Genomic DNA, 22,940 nt, shown 5'->3' with positions numbered 1-22,940 from the left:
TGGGTTTGCTCTTTCTACTGAAATGGAATGTTCTTACCTTAACCAGAACACAAAATGTTAAGGAAAGATAAAACCATTTAGTAAATGTTGGGGGTTAGATGATTTTTGACATCTCCTTCTATTGTAAGGATTTGTTCAAGATTGGGTTATGTGAAATATTTTTTGTTTGTTGATGCTTAAAACTTGACCACGGGAATGAACAAAATAATTTTTATAAACAAATGAGTTACATGGATGAGAAAAGCATAAACTGGCACTATAGATCTTTTTAGGATTAGTGGTTTTTCAGCCTTGGATGTACTTTGAATTTACCTGGAGAGGTTAGGTTTAAAAAAACAAAACAAAACCAAAATCAAAATACAGAGTTGGGAGAGGGAGCATGGGCATCTATATTTTCCAAAAGGTCTTCAGGTGATTTTATTTTTATTTTTATTTTTTTTAAATTTTTTTATTGTTGGTTGTTCAAAACATTACATAGTTGGTGATTTTAATATGTAGTCAGAGTTGAGAACTTCTGTGTAACTGAGCTTAGCAAAAACCACAGATGTAAATACTGCTTATGTGACTTGGTCACACAAAGTGACTTATAAAGTAAACAGACTTTATTTTGTTAACTGATAAAAGTCAAAGAAACAATTCCTAAGAAATTAAATTTCTTAGAACTTTTTATGAAATATTTTATATTTTTGAAGTTTTTTTTTTTCCCCAGAGGAAGAAGTTTGTATTAATTTTGTCACCTTTTATTTTTACTTTGTACTTTTTTTCTTTTTGGAAAGGCAGAAAGGAAACTTGGGACAAAACTTTAAACAATTTGACTGTTGAGGACTTGTTTAACTTTTTTTCTTTAAATGCATTTAACTTTATATTTCATAAGTTTATTTTACTAAATCCCTTGTTTTTATATACCATATAAAGTTTTGAAAATATTTCTTCCCAGAAAAATACACTGTTAAAAGTTATTACCTATGTCCAAATGTATGTAGGTAATAAAATGTCATGCCTTTCATGTTAATTCTGTTCAAGACGTATGGAGACTTACTGAACTGTTTTGTATTACTTTTTAGTTTTTCCATGTCGGTGTGTTGAAGATTATTTTTACGTGTTTGGTGACAAAAGATTATTAGAACTGCTTACTTATCTTTTCTTTATGGAGAAGGGAGGACATTTCAAATTATCTCTTGGCTTTCTTAGTTTTTCTTTATAATAAATTCTATTTCTGGGTAGCTATCAGCAGCAGAATAACTTGCAGATTACTTTTGCGTTGACTTAATATTAGATTATTAGTGCAAAATGCATCTTTGGGTACCTACTGTATGCTAGCCACTCTTCAAGCACTGGGGATATACCCATGAACAAAATAAAGTTCTTATTCTCTTAAAGTCTACTTTCTAGTGGAGGGACTTGTAGAATTAACTTCTAATATTTCTCTCGTCTTTGTCAGAGCTTTATGTGAAGAAATGTGTGAGGTATTTCCTTTTGAATACAATATGTAATGTGTCTCTTCCATTCAGAAGGGAAAATTTATATAAAATCTTTACTCTTGAAAATGCACAAATTTCTATAACTCATATCCTGTTTTAAATTTACCATATAATTTTCTTATATGAATTTAGATTAAATACTCTTGGTACAATTGAATAATTTAAAATATTGTCTATCTAGTTTTTCATAGCTGTTTTTCTAGAAAACATTTTTTAGTCTTCGTAAATAATTTAGTAGTATGCATTCTGAATAGTTCAGGTACATTCATACTTAAATGATTTGTGGATATGTCGGAATTCTAGAAATATTCTCACTTCATCAGCTTATAGTGGTGTTTATGAGTTCTATACTAGTGAAACATTATGTAAAGTAGTCAGGTGGGTACATGGCACTTAATCTAATATAAGCATTAGATACGAGTTCACCATTCAAACTAGTGTGGAAGCTAGGCACCTCAGTGTAATATAGGTCAATTACTTGAGCCTTTCTGGATATCTTTCAAATGATACTTGTTAAAATGCCCATGAAATGATAGTCCCTATGTTGCTTGCAGATAGAAGTTTCTGTAAGCTGGATTTCTCTTTATCAGTTTAGGAAATTTTGTTTGGGATGATGGAAGCAATAGTGTTCCTAATTAGATGAGAAGATGACATACATGCAGGTCAACACTGATTGGTCTTTTGATCAAGTCTTAGAGGCATCTGTCTTCTATGTAGTTTATCCTTATGGAATTGATTATGATTATGTGGGACAATTCATAAAAATCTTGAGTAGCAAGATAATAATGTGACATTTCTTATCAAATAACAGAAAAGTTTAAAATTTTAGAGACATGACATGCTGTTGTTTGAGTTAAATTATTAAAATAAACTAATTTAGATTAGAAATTAATTATTGGTATTAGTGTTATTAACAAAAATACTGCTTTCCTTTTATAAATTTTTTATTTTTAATAGTTAATCTTTGATTTGTGAACAGTTATGAAAATATTTCTGAACCTAGGATCTTATTTATTATTTTTAAAAAATATTTATTTATTTACTTTAGTTGTAGGTGAACACAATATCTTCATTTTCTTTTTATGTGGTGCTGAGGATCGAACCCAGTGCCTCACACATGCTGGGCAAGTGCTCTACCTCTGAGCCACAACCACAGCCCATAGGATTTTAAATTCTGTAAACATACTCAGAAATGCTAGATTTTACATAACTATAGTTTGGTTTGAACTGAGGTCTTAATTTAACAGAAAGTTGATTTAGCAAGATGATAAAGTGTATTTCCTTCTTTTTTTCCTAAATATTTATTTTCTAGTTATAGGTGGACACAATATCTTTATTTTTTTATTTTTATGCTAGACGAGTGCTCTACCTCTGCGCCACAACCCCAGCCCTGAATTTACTTCTTATTGAAGCTTTCTCATCTTTTCATCCTTAATCCCCCACTGTTTTTTTTTTTTTGGGGGGCGGGGGTGGGTGTAGGGAGGGAAACAAAGCGTCTGTATAGTCACTCCAGTGTTGTTGATGTTGTTAAATCAGTATGCTTATCTTCATTATCAGTATAATCTCTTAAAAATTATTACAAAAGGAAGTAAATAAATAAAAATTTTTTAAAGATGAAATGATTTTCTTAAGAGAATTATGCTACTCTTTTTTGTATGGAGTGGGAAAGATTAACACTTATTATTGTTATATATATATTATTGTTATATACTTGGCCTGTACCACTTAGTTGACAAATATTATCTCTTAATTATTGGGATAGTATTGGAAGGTAACTATAATTATCTCCATTTCATAGCTAAAGAAACTGTGGCTTGGGGCTAGGGATGTGGCTCAAGCGGTAGTGTGCCCGTCTGGCATGTGCAGGGCGCTGGGTACGATCCTCAGCACCACATAAAAATAAAAAATAAAGATGTTGTGTCTACCGAAAACTAAAAAATAAATATTTAAAAAAAAATTCTAGTAGAGGATAGGAAAGGCAGCAGAATACAACAGACACTAGTATGGCAATATGTAAATCAGTGGATGTGTAACCGATGTGATTCTGCAATCTGTATCCAGGGTAAAAATGGGAGTTCATAACCCACTTGAATCAAAGTGTGAAATATGATATGTCAAGAACTATGTAATGTTTTGAACAACCAACAATAAAAATTAAAAAATAAATAAATAAAATAAAAAATTCTCTTTCTCTCTTTAAAAAAAAAAAAAAAGAAACTGTGGCTCAAAGAGATTCAGTTATTTGCCGCAGATTATTCAGTTAGTAAGATGATAGACCTGCAATTTGAATTGAGCCAGCCTGCTTCAAAGTCATGGTCATTTTGGGGCAAAGCTTATATTTTACATAGGGATAACATTTTTTGGATTTATTTGTGTCAGGGTAGTTATTTTAAAAATAATTCTTTTTAGGAAAACATTATGTTGCCATTTCCAATGCAAATGGAAACCATAGAAACATGAATGAATATGATTCCCTGAGTTTAACAGATTTCTCTTAGGCAGTCATGAAGAGCACTCTCAGTACATTTAAAAAGGTGAACAAAATATTTTGCCCTACTTTCTTGTTTTTAAGATGCTCCGAGTCATAGAAATGGGAAAAGCAAATGGTCATTCCTGTTCAGTTTGACAGACCTGAAATCAATCAAGCAAAACAAAGAAGGTATGGGCTGGTCGTATTTGGTATTCCGACTAAAGGATGACGTCGTACTCCCTGCTCTGCACTTTCATCAAGGAGATAGCAAACTACTGATTGAATCTCTTGAAAAATATGTGGTATTGTGTGAGTAAGTATCAAATTATTTTCTACTTATTGAAACTGGATTGTTGTATTAACCCCAAAGTAAGCTAGTTTCACATGTCATTGGGCCTCAGTGCCCTATGTGTATATGAGGGCTTGAACAACTTTATTTTGGGATATTGACTTTGGATCAATGATCAAATAAAAGTTTTTGCCATTTTAGTGATTTCAGTCTGACATATTTTCACATTATTAGTGTTTTAAAGAAAAGACTAATTCAATATTATTATGTTGGAGGGCTGGGGTAGTGGCTCAGTAGTAGAGTGCTCGCCTAGCACATGTGAGGCACTGGGTTCGATTCTTAGCACCACATAAAAATAAATAAATAAAATAAAGTCATTGTGTCCATCTACAACTAAAGAAATATACTTAAAAATATTATTGTTTGAATGAATTATGTGTTAGTAATTTATGAATTATATATTTACTAATTTACCTTTCTATTTTCTGTTAAAATGCAACTTTATTTGTAATGTTGGAACTTTTAAGTCAGGCAAGCCTGTGTCTTTTGAAAAATTATTTGTAAATTGGAAAACAAAGCCTTCTCATTTTTCAAAAATCTTGTCTTATTTATATACCTGGACATACGCTTTCTTGGTCTCATTCTCAACAATTTTTTCTTGGGGGTGGGGTGGGGCGTGTCTGTTTCTTCTCAAGCACTATGCTATTTGCTTGACACTGAGAATGAACAAAACAGGTGTGTTACTCAGTCTCTGAGAATGTATGTTCTTGTGAAGGATGCCAACAAGTAAATGGCAATTAAAACTCGAGAACTAAGAGGGAAGAACTGCAGGGTACTTTTGGGAGCTCCCAGGATTAAAGAAGGGATACATAATTTATATTGGGAAGTGAGGATCAAAGAAGATTTTCTGGAAGCAGTAGCATCTAAGTTGAGATCTGAAAAAATAGTGAATCATTAGTGTGAAAGTTTAGAGGGAGGAATGCTTTAGTAGAGGGAGAGCAAAAGCATGATGTAATCACAGAACAAAGTAGTTCGGTATTACAGGTCTGCAAAGTGGGGGGGAAAGAAAAGTACTGAAGTTACATATAAGGCCAGAGATATGTGTAAGAACCAGAGCACAAAGGATTTTGTTAAGTCATGATAGCAGGTTCCATTCATCCAGATGAGATTAAGGTGGCTGGAACAAGGAGAGTGGCAGGCAAGGTAGAAGTATTGGAGAAATATTTAGGACTAGACTTTGTGGTTGGTTGGATTACAAATCAAATTGAGAAGGGAGAAATTGAGGTTTTTGGCTTGTGAGTACTGCAGTAGATGATTGTTAACTCCATTAATAATTCTTCGCTTTATAGTAGAGTTTAATAGCACCTTGACTAGATTTAGATTATGTAAGGATGGGAGTAGCCTAGCAAATTTGATTGTATAGCTCCTGGCCTGAGTTTCTTTCTTTAACCTCTGAATGGCACTAAGCATGCTGTTTGATACCATTAAGATAAGAAAGTCAGGCTTGGTTGGTGGTATGTTGGTTTTAATTTTCAAGAGAGAAGCTGTGAATAGGTTACCATTGAGAAGTTAAAGTAGATTTCAGGAGAGGCAATGTCATGATTGGAGCAGGTGGTCATGGCAGTTGATTGAGCAGCAGCGTTAGAGACTGTGGAGGCATTTAGCACTGTAGTAAACTCAATAAATGTGTTGTGGTATAACTTACAAGAGCTCATTTGATCTGAGACTGTTAATTAAAGCATATTATCTAAGGTGAGGAATCTTACTCTTTACTGGTAAGATCATACTTTAGAGAAGCAGGCTTAGTTTTAAGTACTGCTTTTATTTTTTTAAATATTTATTTATTTTTTAGGTGTAGATGGACACAACACAATGCCTTTATTTATATGTGGTGCTGAGGACCGAACCCGGGTCCCGCCCGCGCTAGGCTAGCGCTCTACCGCTGAGCCACAATCCCAGCCCTGTACTGTATTTTAAATGTCTTGGACTAACTATTCTGCACTGTGGAGATAACCAGTGTAAGGAAAAGGATCACAATGGTGTTTGGAAGATACTTGAGGGATATGGGAATTTAACTTGAAGAAAAGTCTTTGTGCAACAGTAAATATAATTCTGAACTTTTTATGATGGTCAACAAGGGCCTGCTCTATCTTTGCTTTGTTTTTTATCTTAAATCTCATCTTTAACCATTCTTTGCTGTGTTCTTATCACATGGTTTTTTTGTAGTTCCTAAAATCCCTTAAATTCTTTTGTATCTTAAAGTCCTTTACACATGCTCTTTCTTTTGCCTGGAAAAGATCTTTTGGTCAATTCACAATAGCTAAGCTATGAAACCTACCTAGGTGCTCTTCAACAGAAGAATGGACAAAGAAAATGTTGTATATATACACAAGAGAATATTACTCAGCCATAAAAAAAAAATTTCTGGCGTGAGTTTCTTTCTTCATCAAAATTCCTTTCTGATCTCAGGTCTCAGTTTAGTATTTCCTCAGAGGGACTTTTTTAGATCACTCTTTCACCATCTAATAAATTTCTCCTATCTTTTTTTTTTTGTTTGCTTCCTTCATGTCAATTAAGATCATAAAATAATTTTGTCTATTTACTTCTTTTGCATTCTGTTATGGAATGTAAGTTTCAGAAGGACAGGTATTGCATCTTGTTCCCCCCCCCCCCTTCCTAGCCACAGTGCTGGTTACTTATAGATAAATGCACAGTAAAAGTTGAATGAATAGATGTCATGGTAATTATCAATTGGATATATGATTTTAAAAGAATTATTGTGAGGAATAAATTGTAGGTTTGGATGACTCTATAAGGAAATTAGGAGGCAGGCATATTAAATTCAGGAGGTAGAATTTTCTGTCCTTGATAGATTTAAGGACAGTGTCAATCACATAGACAGTTATAGGGGTATGTATACCTTGAATATGTGTTGGTAGCGTTTTAATGAGGTAGTGAGCTTAGTTTCTGTTTCTGAGTTTGTATAAATGAGAAGTAAATAGAAGAAGCAGCAGTGGTGATAAAAATACTATTATTAGTGAGTCTTAAGTATGTAGCCTCATAATTCACCTCAAATTAATTAAAAAAAATTTTTTTTTGGTACCAGAGATTGAACCCAGGATTTTGAACCATATCCTCAGCCCTCCCCTCCCCCAATTCCATTTCTTTTCTTTTTTTTAAAAAATAAAAAACTTCTTCATTTGTTTATTTTAGATATGCATCATAGTAGAGTGTATTTTGACATGCGTACATGGAGTATAACTTATTCTAATTAGGATTTTATTCTTGTGGTTGAACATGATATAGTTACAGTGGTCATATATTCAGATATGAACATAGGAAAGTTATGTCCGATTCATTCTGCTGTCTTTCCTGTTCTCATCCCCACCTTTCCTTTCATCCCCCTTTGTCTAATCCAGTAAACTTCACCACCCCCACATTGTGTGTTAGCATCTGCATATCAGAGAGAACACTTGGCCTTTGTTTTTTGAGGATTGGCTTATTTAATTTATCATGACAGTTTCCAGTTCCATCCATTTACTAGCAAAAGTCCTAAAGTTATTTTTTTTTATGGCTGAGTAATATTCTCTTGTGTATATATGCACCACATTTTCTGTGTCCATTCTTCTGTTGAAGGGCACCTAGGTTGGTTTCATAGCTTAGCTATTGTGAATGGAGCTGCTATAAACATTGATGTAGGTGCATCCCTGTAGTATGCTGATCTTAAGTCCTTTGGGAATAAACCAAGGAGTGGGATAACAGGTCAAATGGTGGTTAAATTCCAAGTTTTCTCTGTAATTTCCATACTGCTTTCCAGAGTGGTTGCATCAATTTGCAGTCCTATTAACAATGTATGAGTGTACCTTTCCCCCCGCATTCTTGCTAACATTTATTGTTGCTTGTATTCTTGATAACTGCCATTCTGACTAGACAGAGTGAGATGGAATCTCAGTGTAGTTTTTGATTTCCATTTCTCTAATTGCTAGAGAACATTTTTTCATATATTTGTTGACCAGTTATATTTCTTCTTCTGTGAAGTGCCTGTTCAGTTTCTTTGCCCATTTATTTATTGGGGTACTTGGGGGTTTTGGTGTTATTTTTTGAGTTCTTTATATTTCCTGGAGATTAATGCTCTATCTGATGTGCAAGTGGCAAAGATTTTCTCCCATTCTGTTTGCTGTCTGTCCACGTTCTTGATTATTTCCTTTGCTATGAAGAAGCCTTTTAGTTTGATACCATCCCATTTATTGATTCTTGATTTTATTTCTTGCATTTTAGGAGTCTTGTTAAGGAAGTCAGATCCTAAGCTGACATGATGGCAAGTTGGGCAGACTTTTTCTTCTAGTAGACACAGGGTCTTTGGTCTAATTCCTAGGTCTTGATCCACTTTGAGTTGAGTTTTGTGCAGGTTGAGAGACAGGGGTTCAGTTTCATTCTACTACATATGGATTTCCAGTTTTCCCAGCACCATTTGTTGAAGAGGCTGTCTTTTCTCCAATGTATGTCATTATGGCATCTTTGTCTAGTATGAGATAACTGTATATATGTGGTTTTGTCTCTGTGTCTTCTGTTCCCTTGCGTGTTTTGGTGTCAGTTCCATGCCGTTTTGTTGTTATAGCTGTGTAGTATAATTTAAGGTCCGGTATTGTGATGCCTCTTTTCACTAAGGATTGCTTTGGCTATTCTGGGCCTCTTGTTTTCCCAAATGAAATTCATGACTGTCTTTCCTGTTTCTATGAAGAACGTCATTGGAATTTTAATAATAATTCTTTTAAGTCTGTATAGTGCTTTTGGTAGTATGGCCATTTTGACAATATTAATTCTGCCTATCCAAGAGCATGGATATCTTTCCATCTTCTAAGGTCTTCTTCAATTTCTTTCTTTAGTGTTGTGTAATTTTCATTGTAGAGGTCTTTCATTTCTTTTGTTAGATTAATTCCCAAGTATTTTTTTTTCCTGAGGCTATTTGTGAATAGGATAGGTTTCCTAATTTCTCTTTCATCTGATTCATCATTGGTATATCAATTGATTTATGGGTGTTAATTTTATATCTTGATCCTTAGCCCTTTTTATTTTTTATTTTGAGACAGGTTCTAAGTTGCTTAGGGCCTTGCTAAGTTGTTGAGGCTGACTTTGAAATTGTGATTCTTCTGCCTCACTCTCCAAGTCACTGGCATTACAGGCATGTGCCACCACTGCTGGCATCTCAAATTAATTTTGAACTTACTCAGTTATTGTCACTTCTGACTACCCTAGGCATCCCTAGCAAGGACAGATCATTTGCCATGAGAATGAGAACATGCCAAAAAACATGTTCTCTGTTGACAGAGAGGCCCACCCCACGAGAGAACATGCAGAAAGCAGAAAGGGTTATGACAAGCCTGCACCTTGCTCTCTGCTGATCTCAGGAAGGAGAGTTTCTTTAAAAGTGCTTATTTTCATTTGGAAACATGAAGCTATGGAATTGATGTTCTTTCCTACATATTTTTCTCTTTTCGTTCCTTTTTTTTTTGAGGGGCTGCTGTTTCTTAGATGTAACAGTGTTACATGCTAGAAAAAATAGCAGTAATCAAAAAGATATGGTTTCTTCCTTCATGGACTTTGTAGTATTGTGGGAAAGACAAATATCAATTAAACAAATGTAAAACTGTAGTAAATACTCTGAATAAGACATACATAGTACAAAAGAATACAGGATAATATGTAGTTTTGTGTATAGTAGTAATTGAAACAGGTGAGAATGAAATCAGCTGAGGGAGGATAAAGTAGAATGAGAGGTGAGCATAAGTGATTAAATACAAATTTTAATGATCTAGTAAAAGAGAAAAGATAGAAGAGGTTAATCTCTCTCTCTTTTTCTCTCTGTATATATATACACATACATACATACATACATACATACATACATATATATATATGTGTGTGTGTGTGTGTATTTTTTTCTCCTCTTTGAGCTCAATTATTAAGTTTATGGCCCACCAGGATTTGACTATCCTTGAGGGAGGGGATAGTTGTCTGAAGTGATAATTTCAAAAACTATTCCCTAATGTCAACCATTATTCCTTTGTATATTTTCCTGTGACAATATGGGGGCAGTTTACTTTTTGCCCACAAATGGTCTGAAATGTGTAAGAGTAGTACATCTAATATTTTTATCTTCATGGCACCTCTTTCTCCTCTGGGTTGAAAATAAGTGTTGCCTATTCCCTTTCCTATCACAAATTATGCTCATTATATTATGTTTTATAGTTCACCAGCGATTACACGAGTTCAAGTAGAATAAAGGTTCTTCAAATGGTCACCAGTATATTAAAAAAAATGGAGCACCTCAATTAATAGCTTCTGAGGCTAATGTGTTCCTGTCATTACAATTAATTTAATTGAGCAACCTGGTTCCCTTAGCTTTTGCGCCACATCATGCAGAGCTAGTGATGAAGTTTGCAAAGAAAAAAAATTTGAAGGCCTTTGTTTTTGTTAGTTATGATCCAAGTAAATAGAATTCTCACATTTTAAAGTTCAAAGAAATGAAAACTTCCAAATATTATCCTCAACTTTTTGTTTTATGAGGTGTATCAGCATGGGAAGTCTCATTTCCTGTCCCTAGAGCAGTTATCCTAAGCAAAATGATATTCCCAGAGTCATCTTTTTGTGGTTAAAGACAGTTGAAGAAACTACAAAGAATAGTAGTTGAGGAAACACTTGGTTTCAGTTTCATTAGGATGCTAGCCAGTCTGTGCATGGGGTCATCCTTCCCATCTTTTTCAGAATTGAAAACCAAGAGAATTAGAGTAGATATCTGTTTTTTTTTTTTTTCTTTTTTAGTTGTAGACAGATAGCATGCCTTTATTTCGTTTATTTATTTTTTTTAAAGAAAGAGTGGGGGGGAAAGAGAGAGAGAATTTTTTTAATATTTATTTTTTAGTTCTCGGCGGACACAACATCTTTGTTTGTATGTGGTGCTGAGGATCGAACCCGGGCCGCACGCATGCCAGGCGAGCGCGCTACCGCTTGAGCCACATCCCAGCCCTATTTCGTTTATTTTTATGTGGTGCTAAGAATCATGCCTAGTGCTTCACATGTGCTAGGCAAGTGCTCTGCCACTGAGGTATAGCCCTAGCCCCCTGTGTTTGGTTTTTTAAAATTAAGCTAAATTGAAGACTGTTGCCTATAACTTTGGCTATGTTGTCGTCCTAATACACTCCCTAATAATTAAGTATTCCTCCCTAAACAGTAGGTATTTTCTCACAGTAGCAAGGCTTTGCCATATGGTTGAGTAGAGATTGTGCTAGGGATTCACAGCCTTACAAGAGCCAGGAAGAAAGAGGCTAGGCCAACAGTGCTTAGTTTACTCTTTCATTCTTGTAAACCTAATCAGAGTGCAAAATAACCCAGTTTCTTGAGGCTTAGTATTTCTCAAATGGTTGTCTTATCCCAGGAAAACAAGGCATCATATTCATTGACGTTTATAAGTGTTGTCTATTTATCATCACTTAAACCATAATATTCACTTGGGTTAAAAAAAAAATGAATCACAAGTCCATTTTTACTTGCTTTCTTGAACCAAGTTGGTTGCAATGATATAAATGAGGCCTGCTTATTACATTAATATTTTGTATATTTGGCCATTTTTACATTAATAGGTAAATATCCAAATAGTAAAATATTCCCCCTCCCATAGCCAAATGGGTTGTATCATCATAAAGTACCATGTACAAGATTAAGTTCTAGATATAACATTTTGTTATTGTAAATATTGTGTACCTATTTTTTATTCACATTTTTTTTTACTGATATCCTTTGCAATGTTATTTTATTTTTTTAGCGTTACATATTACACATTCCTTTTTGTGTGTGTGTGTGTGCTAGGGATTGAACCCAGGGCCTTGTGCATGTGAGACAAGCCTCTACCCACTGAGCTATATTCCCAGCCCCATATTAGGCATTCTTAATAGCAATATAAATTTGCTACTTCATCTCAGCATACAAACATTGTTCTACTTATAGTTTCTAAATTTATCTTCAGGTCTTTGATTAGATACTCATTCCAAAGCCTGGGATGTACTGCAGAGTTTCCGGGAGATATGCTTCTGTTGTAATATTAGACTATGGTTTTCTTTAAGCTTGTTAGTGGGTTTTAATAGAATTGATGATACTAGCATCATTAAAAGTTTATCTTACTGTTGCAGTGAGTTTGAAAATTTTGAATAATGTTGGCATAAAAGATCAGCTTCCCAGAATACACATTTGTAGATTAAAACAGTGTTGTGATAACCTAGTAATTAGAAACATTGTAATAATATTATAAGGGCAGTCGTCCCCCTTTTGGAGTGTATAGTTGCCTAGCACTACACTGCTTGTCCCTTGACTGACGTTTTAATGTTTTGTTGATTCCTTCAGGACAATCAGGTCTTAAATTTCTTCTTATTTCTCTTTCTCATATGGTTCCTCCACCTATCATTACAGAATTAGGTATAAAAAACAAAATATTTCCTTTTAAGTAGTTTTTGGGGTTGCTTGTTGGTAAGTCAGTTTTTTTCTTCCCATCTTCAGTTTAGTGACCACTTTAGTTGTTAAGGAGCCATAGAGTTATCTGAGCTCAGATAACCAAAGGTTGCATGTTTTTTGGCCATCATCCCCTCCCCCCACCCATGATGGGCAGTGTTTTATTGACTTTCATGACCACTTTCTAATTAGTATTTTAAAGAAATAATTTGATGTAATTTATTGTTAGAAACAAAATATCCACAGTACTAATAGTGCTGCACTAAGAAAAAAAATGTTCTTGTATTAATTTCTTTTGTTTTCTGAGCTACATTTAAAAGTTGGTCTAGGCTGGAATTGTGTGGCTCAGTTGGTAGAGCACTTGTCTAGCATGTGAGAGGCACTGGGTTTGATGCTCAGCACTGCATATAAATAAATGAATAAATAAAGGTCCATTAGTGTTATAACCAAAAACAAAGTTGGCCTAGCATTTTAAAAAAAAAATGCTTCGTGAGAATTTATAAATCTCCATCATACCCACTATCCCCCAAAATTTTAGGAAAATACGTTTGATGAAAATTGAGTGTTTTCAACTACATTTTCCCCATGTCAAAGAATAACCTCAGTTTCTTTTAAAAAATCACTGGGCTTATTAGCTGCTATTGTTTCTTCAGATTCAGTGTTGTTTCTGACTGTGTAAGAATAAGATCTTGTTTTGGATTTCATATTCTCTGTAGCATTCTTGTTACGTCCTGTTGTGTTAGAATTGAGAAGAGATAACTGTTATTAAAGATCTTATCTTGAAAATTTATAATAACCTAGAGGTGTTAACAGCAGTAAAATAGCACATTTAATTTTGATTTTAAACACAAAAGTTATATGTTTATTACAACCTAAGTATAAAAACTTACTATATGTAATAGAAAAAAGATTGGATAATTAGTCTCATTACTTGAAATTAGATGTCTAGTTGGAAAGCATGTTATTTATTGTGTAATTACTAACAAGTGTGGAGAGAGACTTTCAGAATTTCAATAAGCAAGAAAACTAAAAATATACTGTTACGTAAATAATATATAATAATCTTGTTAAATATGTTCATATGTGTGTATTGATAACTGTGGTTGGCATGATTAATAATCTTTACCAAATAACTATGTATCTGTATTTTTAAAACGTTGTAAAGCAGTACTACTTACCAAACTGTGGAATGAAATTGGGAACCATTTCAAAAAAAGACATTTTTCTGTATTGTTCAGATCATATACAGTTGTTTGGCTTTTTAATTTTTATGATAATAAAGGCAGACATTTTTAAAAAACTTTTCTCCTATAATTCTAAACAAGAATTTGGGTTCATTACAATTTAAACATCTTAGCTTTGCCTAGAATAAAAATGTACTTATTAATTTTTGTATACAATTTGTTAATTTAGTATTTGCTAATTTATTATGTAGTTGAGAACTCATTTAACATAGTTATTAAATATTTGCTAGACTATTTGGGAAACTTCTAGAACTGGATGTTAAGTTTTTCTTTTGCTAGGAAAAGTAACTATGCATTAGTAATTGTGCAGGCAGTGTTGATGTAGTATGCTAGAAGTTTTTATAAATCCCCTTTTCATTACAGATCTCCACAGGATAAAAGAACACTTCTTGTGAATTGTCCGAATAAAAGTCTTTCACAGTCTTTTGAAAATCTTCTTGATGAACCAGCATATGGTTTAATACAAGTATGTTTCTTAAGTTGATCTTGTATTAATTAATTTGACTCAATATTTTATATATATTCTACCTTTTACCTTCTCAGAGAATATTCAGAAATGAGACTTGTGTGTGTAAATCTTTATGGAACTATACTCTGTAATTTTATAGAAATAGTAATATGATCCATATTATTTGCAAGTCCTAGAAGCTTCCTTGGTTATTATTTACTCTTAACACAAAATTTTCCCTTTATCATAATACTAAAATTGGATATCAGTAGATTTTCATTACAGTGTTCATTGGTTAAGAGTCAAAAAGTAAACAAATTTGAATTCATAAATGATCAATTTAGGGAGAATCTGGTTTGAATTTTTATTTTTCATTTACATAGGTTATTTTGGGGTCATGATAATCTAATTCTCTAAAAGTATTTTAGCATGTTCTTGCATTTGGCTAAAATTGTGCACTTAGCACGGCTGAATTTCACTCAGATTACTATGTGAACTAATGAGATGGTTACTTATTCGTTTATGCACTTATTTATTTAACAGATGTTTGAACACATATTTCAGGCACTGAAATATATTTCTTTGGTTTTGAAGATATAAAAATTAATGAGATTAATTAATTAATGAGAGGGAGCTTTTTAGGAAGGAGGATAGGAAGCTAAAATTGTTTAAAATAAAAAGGGGACAGCTTTTCTTATTATGAAATAATCAGTTACTTAATAAATATTTTGCTAAACTTGAATGAACAAGCAGCATATGTTTCAGAAGTAACCCTCGGACTTAACAGCAAAAGGCTTTTTCTACTGTTTTCTCGGACAGCATTGTCCTAGAACAAATTATTCTTACTGGTATGATTTTTTACTATCACTATAATTGGGTTAAAATGTCAGCTACTATTTAAATACCGAGCTTCTAAATATAGCTGTCAAATTTTGTGCTAGGTGGTAGCACACACTTCAAGGAATATATATTTTTTTTTTTGTAAAGGCAAGACTGCTAGACAGAAGAAAGCTGTTGTGGGTCATTCACCACTGGAAAGTAAGCACTGCATATATTTCTGATATATGCAGATTAGATGAAGCCTGCAAATCATTTGTTTATCTGTAATTTAATCAGTAGATTCACTTGCTGTTTATTATGCTATTTTGACCAAATGAAAGGTTGGCTTAGAAAATTTAAATTTTTCTTCGAAGAAAAAAATCAAGATAATCTTAGAACACTTTATTTTAGTTCTGATTTTTCCTCTTTAAAAAAGCTTTACTTTTTGTCCTATAGTGGGGGATATTATTACTCTTTGTTTGAATGAATAATGCCGATATTTTCCTTCCTGTTACATAGAAAATTAAAAAGGATCCTTACACAGCAACTATGGTAGGATTTTCCAAAGTGACAAACTACATTTTCGATAGTTTAAGAGGCAGTGATCCCTCTACACACCAACGACCACCTTCAGAAATGGCAGATTTTCTTAGTGATGCTATTCCAGGCCTAAAAATAAATCAACAAGAAGAACCAGGATTTGAAGTCATTACAAGAGTGAGTGGAGATTTACATTTAATACAGTCTTATTATTTTAATGGGAGTATGTGCACTGAATGCTGTAGAAATGAAAACTCAATATTAGTGACATCTGCCTCTTTCCCCTAACTTGTTTTTACAGCTTTTTGCTAACATTTCTGACAATTAACACTTGTCTTCCACCATATTCTTGATTGTTTTCCGTTTAACACTTTCTCTTCTTTAGTGTTGTTACTCTTTTTTCTTTTATTACTTTTTTTTCCCCTGTTAGGGGATTTTACCACTGAGCTACATCCCCAGCCCTTTTTATTTTGAAATAGGGTCTCCCTAAGTTGCTCAAGGTCTTGCTAAATTGCTGAAGCTGGCTTTGAACTTGCAATCCTCCTCCCCTGCCTCCTGAGTTGCTGGGATTATAAGCCTGCACCACCATGTCTAGCTCTTTGATTACCTTTTTTTTTTTTTTTTTTTTAAATTTAAAAGAAAATCTTTTTGTTTTTTTAGTTATATATGACAGTATTTTGATTACCTTTTAATAATTGTGAACAGGTTGTTTTATTAAGTGAATAGGAGTAAGTGATTGGTGAGCTTTGCGTATTGCCTCTTAGTTCTGTTCCTGATTTGTGTTTTCTTGGGAGGCATCAGAGACACACTCCGGTTTTTCTTTTCATGTGAGTCTTTTATTTTTTAAGTCAAATGGTTTTTTGGCCCTATTAATAGTACATCTTAATATATGCTTAACAAGAATTTTTAATTTGTTATAATTCTAGACTTACTTATAGAAAGAAAATTATAAATATCCAAGTTATGCTTAATTAAAGGTTTTATCTTGGAATTGGTATTTTTAAATTACCAACATCTGTTAATTGAATTTAAAAAAAAGAGCTAGAAAATGTCAAGTGGAACTAATGGGTTATGAGTCAGTTTTTTTTTGTTTGTTTGTTTTTTTTTTGGAGGGGGGCATCCAGGGATTGAATTCAGGGGCACTTGACCACTGAGCCACATACCTAGCCCTATTTTGTATTTTATGTAGAGACAGGGTCTTACTGAGTTGCTTAACACCTTGCTTTTTGCTGAGGCTGGTTTTGAACTTGTGATCCTCCTGTCTCAGCCTCCTGAGCTGCTGGGATTACAGGTGTTGCCTGGCTATGAATCAGTTTTTACAAATACAAACTTTAGTTTGGAAGAAGAGCTAATTTTTAAAAAATTTTTATTAGTTATTGATGGCACTTATGAATTTATTTGTTTATATGTGCTGCTGAGAATCGAACCCAGTGCCTCACACATGCTAGGCACCCCAACCCCAGAGCTAATTTTTTTAAAAATAGTTTTTAGTTGTTGATGTACCTTTATTTTTTATTTATTTATATGTGATGCTGAGGATCGAACTCAGTGCTTCACAAATGCTAGGGAAGTGCTCTGCCACTGAGCTACAACTCCAGCCCCAAGAAGAGCTAATTTTAAGACATGGTTAATACAAAAATTTCTCCTTTTAAAAATTTTTTAAAACAATGTAGCATACTACTTGATTTGAAAGGTCTCACAGAGTTTATATGTTGAATGTTCTGTATTTACATAACTGAATCCCAAAATAGCAAAGAAATTTTTTTCTTAAATGAAAAATGTTTTTAATCTAAGGGATTTCGTATCTCTGAATTTGTAACACAGTTATTTGTATAGTAAGAGGCGGAAAATGTATTTAATGCTAATTTATAATCCATGGACTAAACACTAGAAAATAAGGAAAGAGAACTCAAGTTTGAAAAATAATGTTTCTGTATACCTTGATTTAATCTAACTTGTTAAAGAAGTACTCTTATTACTTATTTTAGATTGACTTGGGAGAACGACCTGTTGTTCAAAGGAGAGAGCCAGTATCACTGGAAGAGTGGTCTAAGAACATTGATTCTGAAGGAAGAATTTTAAATGTAGATAATATGAAGCAGATGATATTTAGAGGGGTAATTTAAAAACTCTAATATTGATTATATTATATACTGCAAGTATTGAGGTATTTGTTGTTAGTTTTTTTTTTAAGGGGAAGAATGAATTATTTCTTTGAATGATACCTTATGATTTTTTTTAAGGGTAAGAATGAAATATTTCTTTGAATGATACCTTATGATTTCTGGATTGAGAGGGACAGAGCAAAGTACTTATTATGTCCCTGGGGGTCAAGTATGGAGATAACTGCCCCTTAAACCTAGGGGCAGATATTCTTCCTTAGTTGAAGTTTTATGGGTTTTGTGAAGGAGGCATGTACCTCAGTAGCATTTGCCTTATCCAGTAATTTTGGGCTTAGAAAAACTCATTAGCCCCACTGTTCACTATATAGTCTACTATGTACTCTGCATTGTTGTAAACTTTCTAGCAGCTTCTTACACCTTCAGATTCTTGAAGTGAAAAAGAAAATAGTATTCACTGAATTGAACTATTTTTATGTATAAAACTACCTTTTTTTCCCCCCAGTACTGGAAATTGAACCCAGAGGCATTTTACCATTAAGTATGTCCCCAGCTCTTTTTATTTTTTATTTTGAGACAGGTTCTCTCTGTGTTGATTAGAGCTTTGCTAGTTGCTAAGCCAGCCTTGAGCTTGTGATCCTCCTGCCTCAGCCTCCCAAGTTGCTAGGATTATAGGCATGTGCTATCATGCCTGGCTCTCCATTCTGTATGTGAGGCAGAGTCTTGCTAAGTTGCTTAAGGCCTCATCAAGTTGCCCAGGCTGGCCTCAGATATATGATTCTCCTGCCTCAGCCTCTTGAGTTCTGATATGAAAGGCATGTGGCACTGCGCCCAGCTAAAACTACCTCTTAAATACTAGTTTTCTTATTTATTTTCTTGCCAGTTTTGTGAACTTACACTATTGCTGTTTATTTTTTGCTAATTTAATGTACATGCTTTCTTCAGGGTCTTAGCCATTCATTGAGAAAGCAAGCATGGAAATTTCTTCTGGGATATTTTCCTTGGGAAAGTACCAAGGATGAAAGGACTCAATTACAAAAGCAAAAAACGTAAGTACTGGTCTTTGTTTATCAAAGAAATTTCTGTAACTTAACCATACAAATTAGCTTAGAGTTTGTAAATGAGAATTTGAAATAGACTAGAAAAATAGGAAAATAATTTCATTTTTATTATTTTAACTTAAAAATTATGAGCACTATAATTTATTTCTAACTAGAAACAGTTAGAAGGACCTCATTGTATATCGGTGAGTATGTAAAAGGTGAGTATGATAGAAAAATTCAGGTCCTCTTGTTCCAACCTTGTGTACAAGCTTTTTGCGTACTTTAAAGATAATTATTTAGACCTGCATTTAAAAATGTATCTTGTTCATTTTGACTCAGTTATATAATTTATTCTGAAATTATAAAAAAAAAAAAACTCATGAGATAAGTATGTTTACTATTTAGGTTAGTTACCTTTAAATTATTTTCATGATACTCTATAACATACTGATAATTCTTTTAGAAGAATGTTACTGTTTTAAGTTATTTTTTATACTGAAAAGAGTATATTTTGCAGGTATATTTCTTGTTCCCCATTGTCAGTCTATCCTTTGACTTAAAGCTACTTCTATCCTTTGGGGCGTTTTCAAAATCTCTACCAATCCCAGTACTTCTGAAATATTTTTACATTAACAAATTTCTACAATAGACTGGTTGGAAAATGGAACTCTTATATCACATTAAAAAATCACATTTAAAATTATTCAGAAACTTTAGTGGTTAAATAATTTTAATGACTAGAATAACTTTATGTATAATTTTAAGAATTGGGATGTTTTTAAAAGTGTACCTAAAGTTATTCTAGCATGTAGCCTAACTTTATCACATAAACTTTGTGACATGTATGAGGTTATTTTTTGGTTGTTTTCATTCATTTACCATAACGTAAAGCAAAATTTCACTGTCATATTTATGAGTTACCATCCCACTAAACATCATAAATGCTTTGCTGTACTATTTATAGAAAAACCCAGTTAAGCAATGTTAAAAGAAAAGTTTTCAAATAGTTTTTTTTTGGTATAAAATTGTTTTCTATAGTGATGAATACTTCAGGATGAAACTACAGTGGAAGTCTGTCAGCGAGGAACAAGAGAAGAGAAACTCGAGGTTAAGAGATTATAGAAGTCTTATCGGTAATTTTTCTTAACTTTGGAAATGTAGGAGAGGGGTTTACATTGAAGTCTTGATAAAATTAAAGAAGCAAAGATTGTTCAGTTTCAAGGTTCAAAAGAATCAAAATTGCAAAGTACATTGGGACTTGTATTATAAAGCTCTTGATTTTTCTCATCCAATAGACATGAATTCAGTCATTATAAGTGCTGAGGTACTCAATTTTCATTTTCAAAATGGGAATAAAAAATTGTTTAGCTTTATTTGCTTGTTGAGTTGATTTCATTTTTAAAAACTTTAGTTTTTCTTTACTATGAAAGTGATTTGTGTTTATTATAGAAAATTAGAAACTAAACATGAGTAAAAGAAGAAAATAAAAATTAGTTTTGTTTCTGTCTCTCAGAGATAATCATGGTCAATAACTTTGATTTATATCTGTCTGGACCTTCTCTAAGAATGTATACATTTTATTTTTTAATTAGGTAAATAACTTAAGTAGTAAATTTTTGTATTTGAAAATAGAATATTTGATAGGGAATAACTATTCTCTTAAGAGGTGATTGATAGAATTTTATCATAAAAGTATTAGCCTGTGTCTAGATACTCATTACTGGGTTTTCTTGCTTTTATGATAAAGACCAGGTTGGTATCAATTATTGAAGGATACATAGTTTCTGTTATGTACCTTACAAGTCTGTTGTCTGCCTCAGTTCATAATATCTACTTTACAAATGAGAAAATGGGAGAATCGAAAGCATAAATGATTTGTCTAAGGTCACATGGTTAAGTTTGAGCCCAATTTTAATATTTACTGTATTATCATATGGTTTTTCTGTAATTTTAGGGTGACTTTGGATATTAGTGGAACTTAGATTTGAAACTTTTATATTGGCTTTGGAAAACCATAGCATCACTGGTATATAGGGATGTGTTGCCACCACCTCTCTTCCAAGAAAAATTCTCTCAATTATAGTGGAAAGCCCAACATACCAGTGATTTAGTACCTATAACAGAATAAACTGTATCCCTCTTCTATTAGGGCAAAAGGTTGGAGGTCCTGAGAAAGGGAGTTATCTAAAGTTTCCAAATAAAACTCCCTGTTTCCATTTTCAGTAGAAAAAATGGTAATGGATATTTTTTTCCCTTGCTTGGAAATAAAATATTTAACCTGGAAGGGATCTTAGAGGTTAACTGATTCACTATTTTGAATCTTTTTTCCCCTACATGACATATTCTCTTCCTTTTATATCAAGTACCTTTGATGTTGACTGTCATCTTCTCAACTTTTTATTGTGTCCTATTCGCATTCTTTCCAGGAGACTGGTAGAAATATCCAGATATTTTAAATCTCCATAGCATAATTTGAATTGAGATGTATTTTAGTAGTTTTCTTATTTTTAGCAGATAATAAAATTGAAGTCCAGAGAAGATTAGTGAATTTTTTAAAGCCATCTATTCATGTAGTTCCACATTCTAGACTTATAGTCAAACCTAATTCTTAATTAAATGTCCTTTTAACTATACTATGCTATTAGTATAAATATAACAGGTTAGTTTTAAAATTCTTTTTCTGTAATACTTTTTCTAAAAAACATTTTTTGAGAGCATTTATTTTTTTTATTGCTGTGACCAGAAGACCTGACGGGAACCATTAGGGGAGGAAATGTTTATTTGGCTCACAGTTGGTAAGTCTGAGTCCCCAGATGACCAACTCCATAGCTCTGGGCCCGTGGTGAGGCAGAACAGGAACATTATGGTGGAAGGATGTGGCAGAAGGATGCAGCTCTGGACATGGCAACAAGGAAGCAGAGGCATGTTCAACTTAGTGGGGACAAGACATAAACCCCAAAGCCACATCTTTAGTGACCAATTTCTTCTAGCCACATCCTACCTGCCTACATTTGCCACTTGGTTAATATGTTATCAGTAGATTAATCCACCAATTAGGTCAAGGTTCATAATCCAGTCATTTCACCTGAAAAATTTTACATTTTCTAACAAATGAGCTCTTGGAGGATATTGCATATTTAAACCATAACAGTTTGCCAAAAGCTTTTTGGGAGGTTTTAATTAATCTTATTAAGAGCAAAACTGGGGCTGGCATCATAGCGCAGCGGTAGAATGCTTGCCTAGTATGTGCAAGACGCTGGGTTCGATCCTCAGCACCACATAAAAAAATAATTAATAAAATAAAGGAATCGTGTCCAACTACAACTAAAGAAAATATATTAAAAGCAAAACTGTACAGTAGCCTGTAGACCATGTGAATTATGATGAGAAACTGGCATGTTCAAATATGATAAACTATTGCAGCATTTTAAGTTAGGGTATCTTATTTATATTTTAAAATAATTTTTTACTGCTCTGAGGAAGTGGGTTGTATAAAGGTAAGGGTAGGAATAGGCACTCCAGTTACTAGGAGGCAGGTATCTATGCAAGAGATGATGGTAGCAGAGATATATAGAAATAGAAGGATTCATGTCCTATTTTGGTGATATAATTGATAAGATTTTTTATTGTATTAAATATGGGGTGGAATTTAAGATATGAGGTATGGGGAAATTTAATCAGGTGTTTTCACCTAATAAAAGTATTTCACCCCTTAAGTTAAAACATACATATGAAATGTTAAGAGCTAATCACATAGTCTGAAGTGGTCTGATAGGAGATATAAATTTGGGTATTATTAATATCCATGAAATATATTACTTAGGATTAAGAGAGACAATTAGAGAGCCCAGGGACCCTTGTCTTTTTTTTTTAAATTTTATTTATTTATTTTTTTGTTTAAATATTTATTTATTTATTTATTTATTTTTTGAGAGAGAGAGAGAGAGAGAGAGAGAATTTTTAATATTTATTTTTTAGTTCTCG

At 33.0% G+C, this 22,940-nt stretch overlaps 1 protein-coding gene and 1 non-coding gene across 3 annotated transcripts in view; one reads left to right on the top strand and one right to left on the bottom strand.

The window, feature by feature from the left end:
* Positions 1-22,940, top strand: part of Tbc1d15 (TBC1 domain family member 15) — a 62,356-nt gene that overhangs the window by 21,191 nt on the left and 18,225 nt on the right. For both annotated transcript variants that reach the window (XM_071609678.1, XM_027922469.2), the window contains exons 5-10: positions 4,054-4,264; positions 14,350-14,452; positions 15,773-15,970; positions 17,782-17,910; positions 18,859-18,962; positions 19,995-20,089. In XM_071609678.1, the coding sequence (XP_071465779.1) occupies positions 4,054-4,264; positions 14,350-14,452; positions 15,773-15,970; positions 17,782-17,910; positions 18,859-18,962; positions 19,995-20,089 (840 nt within the window). The remainder of the gene's footprint in view (positions 1-4,053; positions 4,265-14,349; positions 14,453-15,772; positions 15,971-17,781; positions 17,911-18,858; positions 18,963-19,994; positions 20,090-22,940) is intronic.
* LOC114088815 (small nucleolar RNA SNORA66) lies at positions 10,543-10,684 on the bottom strand. The gene has a single exon (XR_003582067.1). It is a non-coding gene; the product is annotated as a small nucleolar RNA SNORA66 (small nucleolar RNA).

This window comes from Marmota flaviventris, chromosome 3 (genome assembly GCF_047511675.1).
Source record: "Marmota flaviventris isolate mMarFla1 chromosome 3, mMarFla1.hap1, whole genome shotgun sequence".
NCBI lineage: Eukaryota > Metazoa > Chordata > Mammalia > Rodentia > Sciuridae > Marmota > Marmota flaviventris.
The sequence above is the reverse complement of the archived record's forward strand: the minus strand, read 5'-3'. Positions and strand labels throughout refer to the sequence as shown.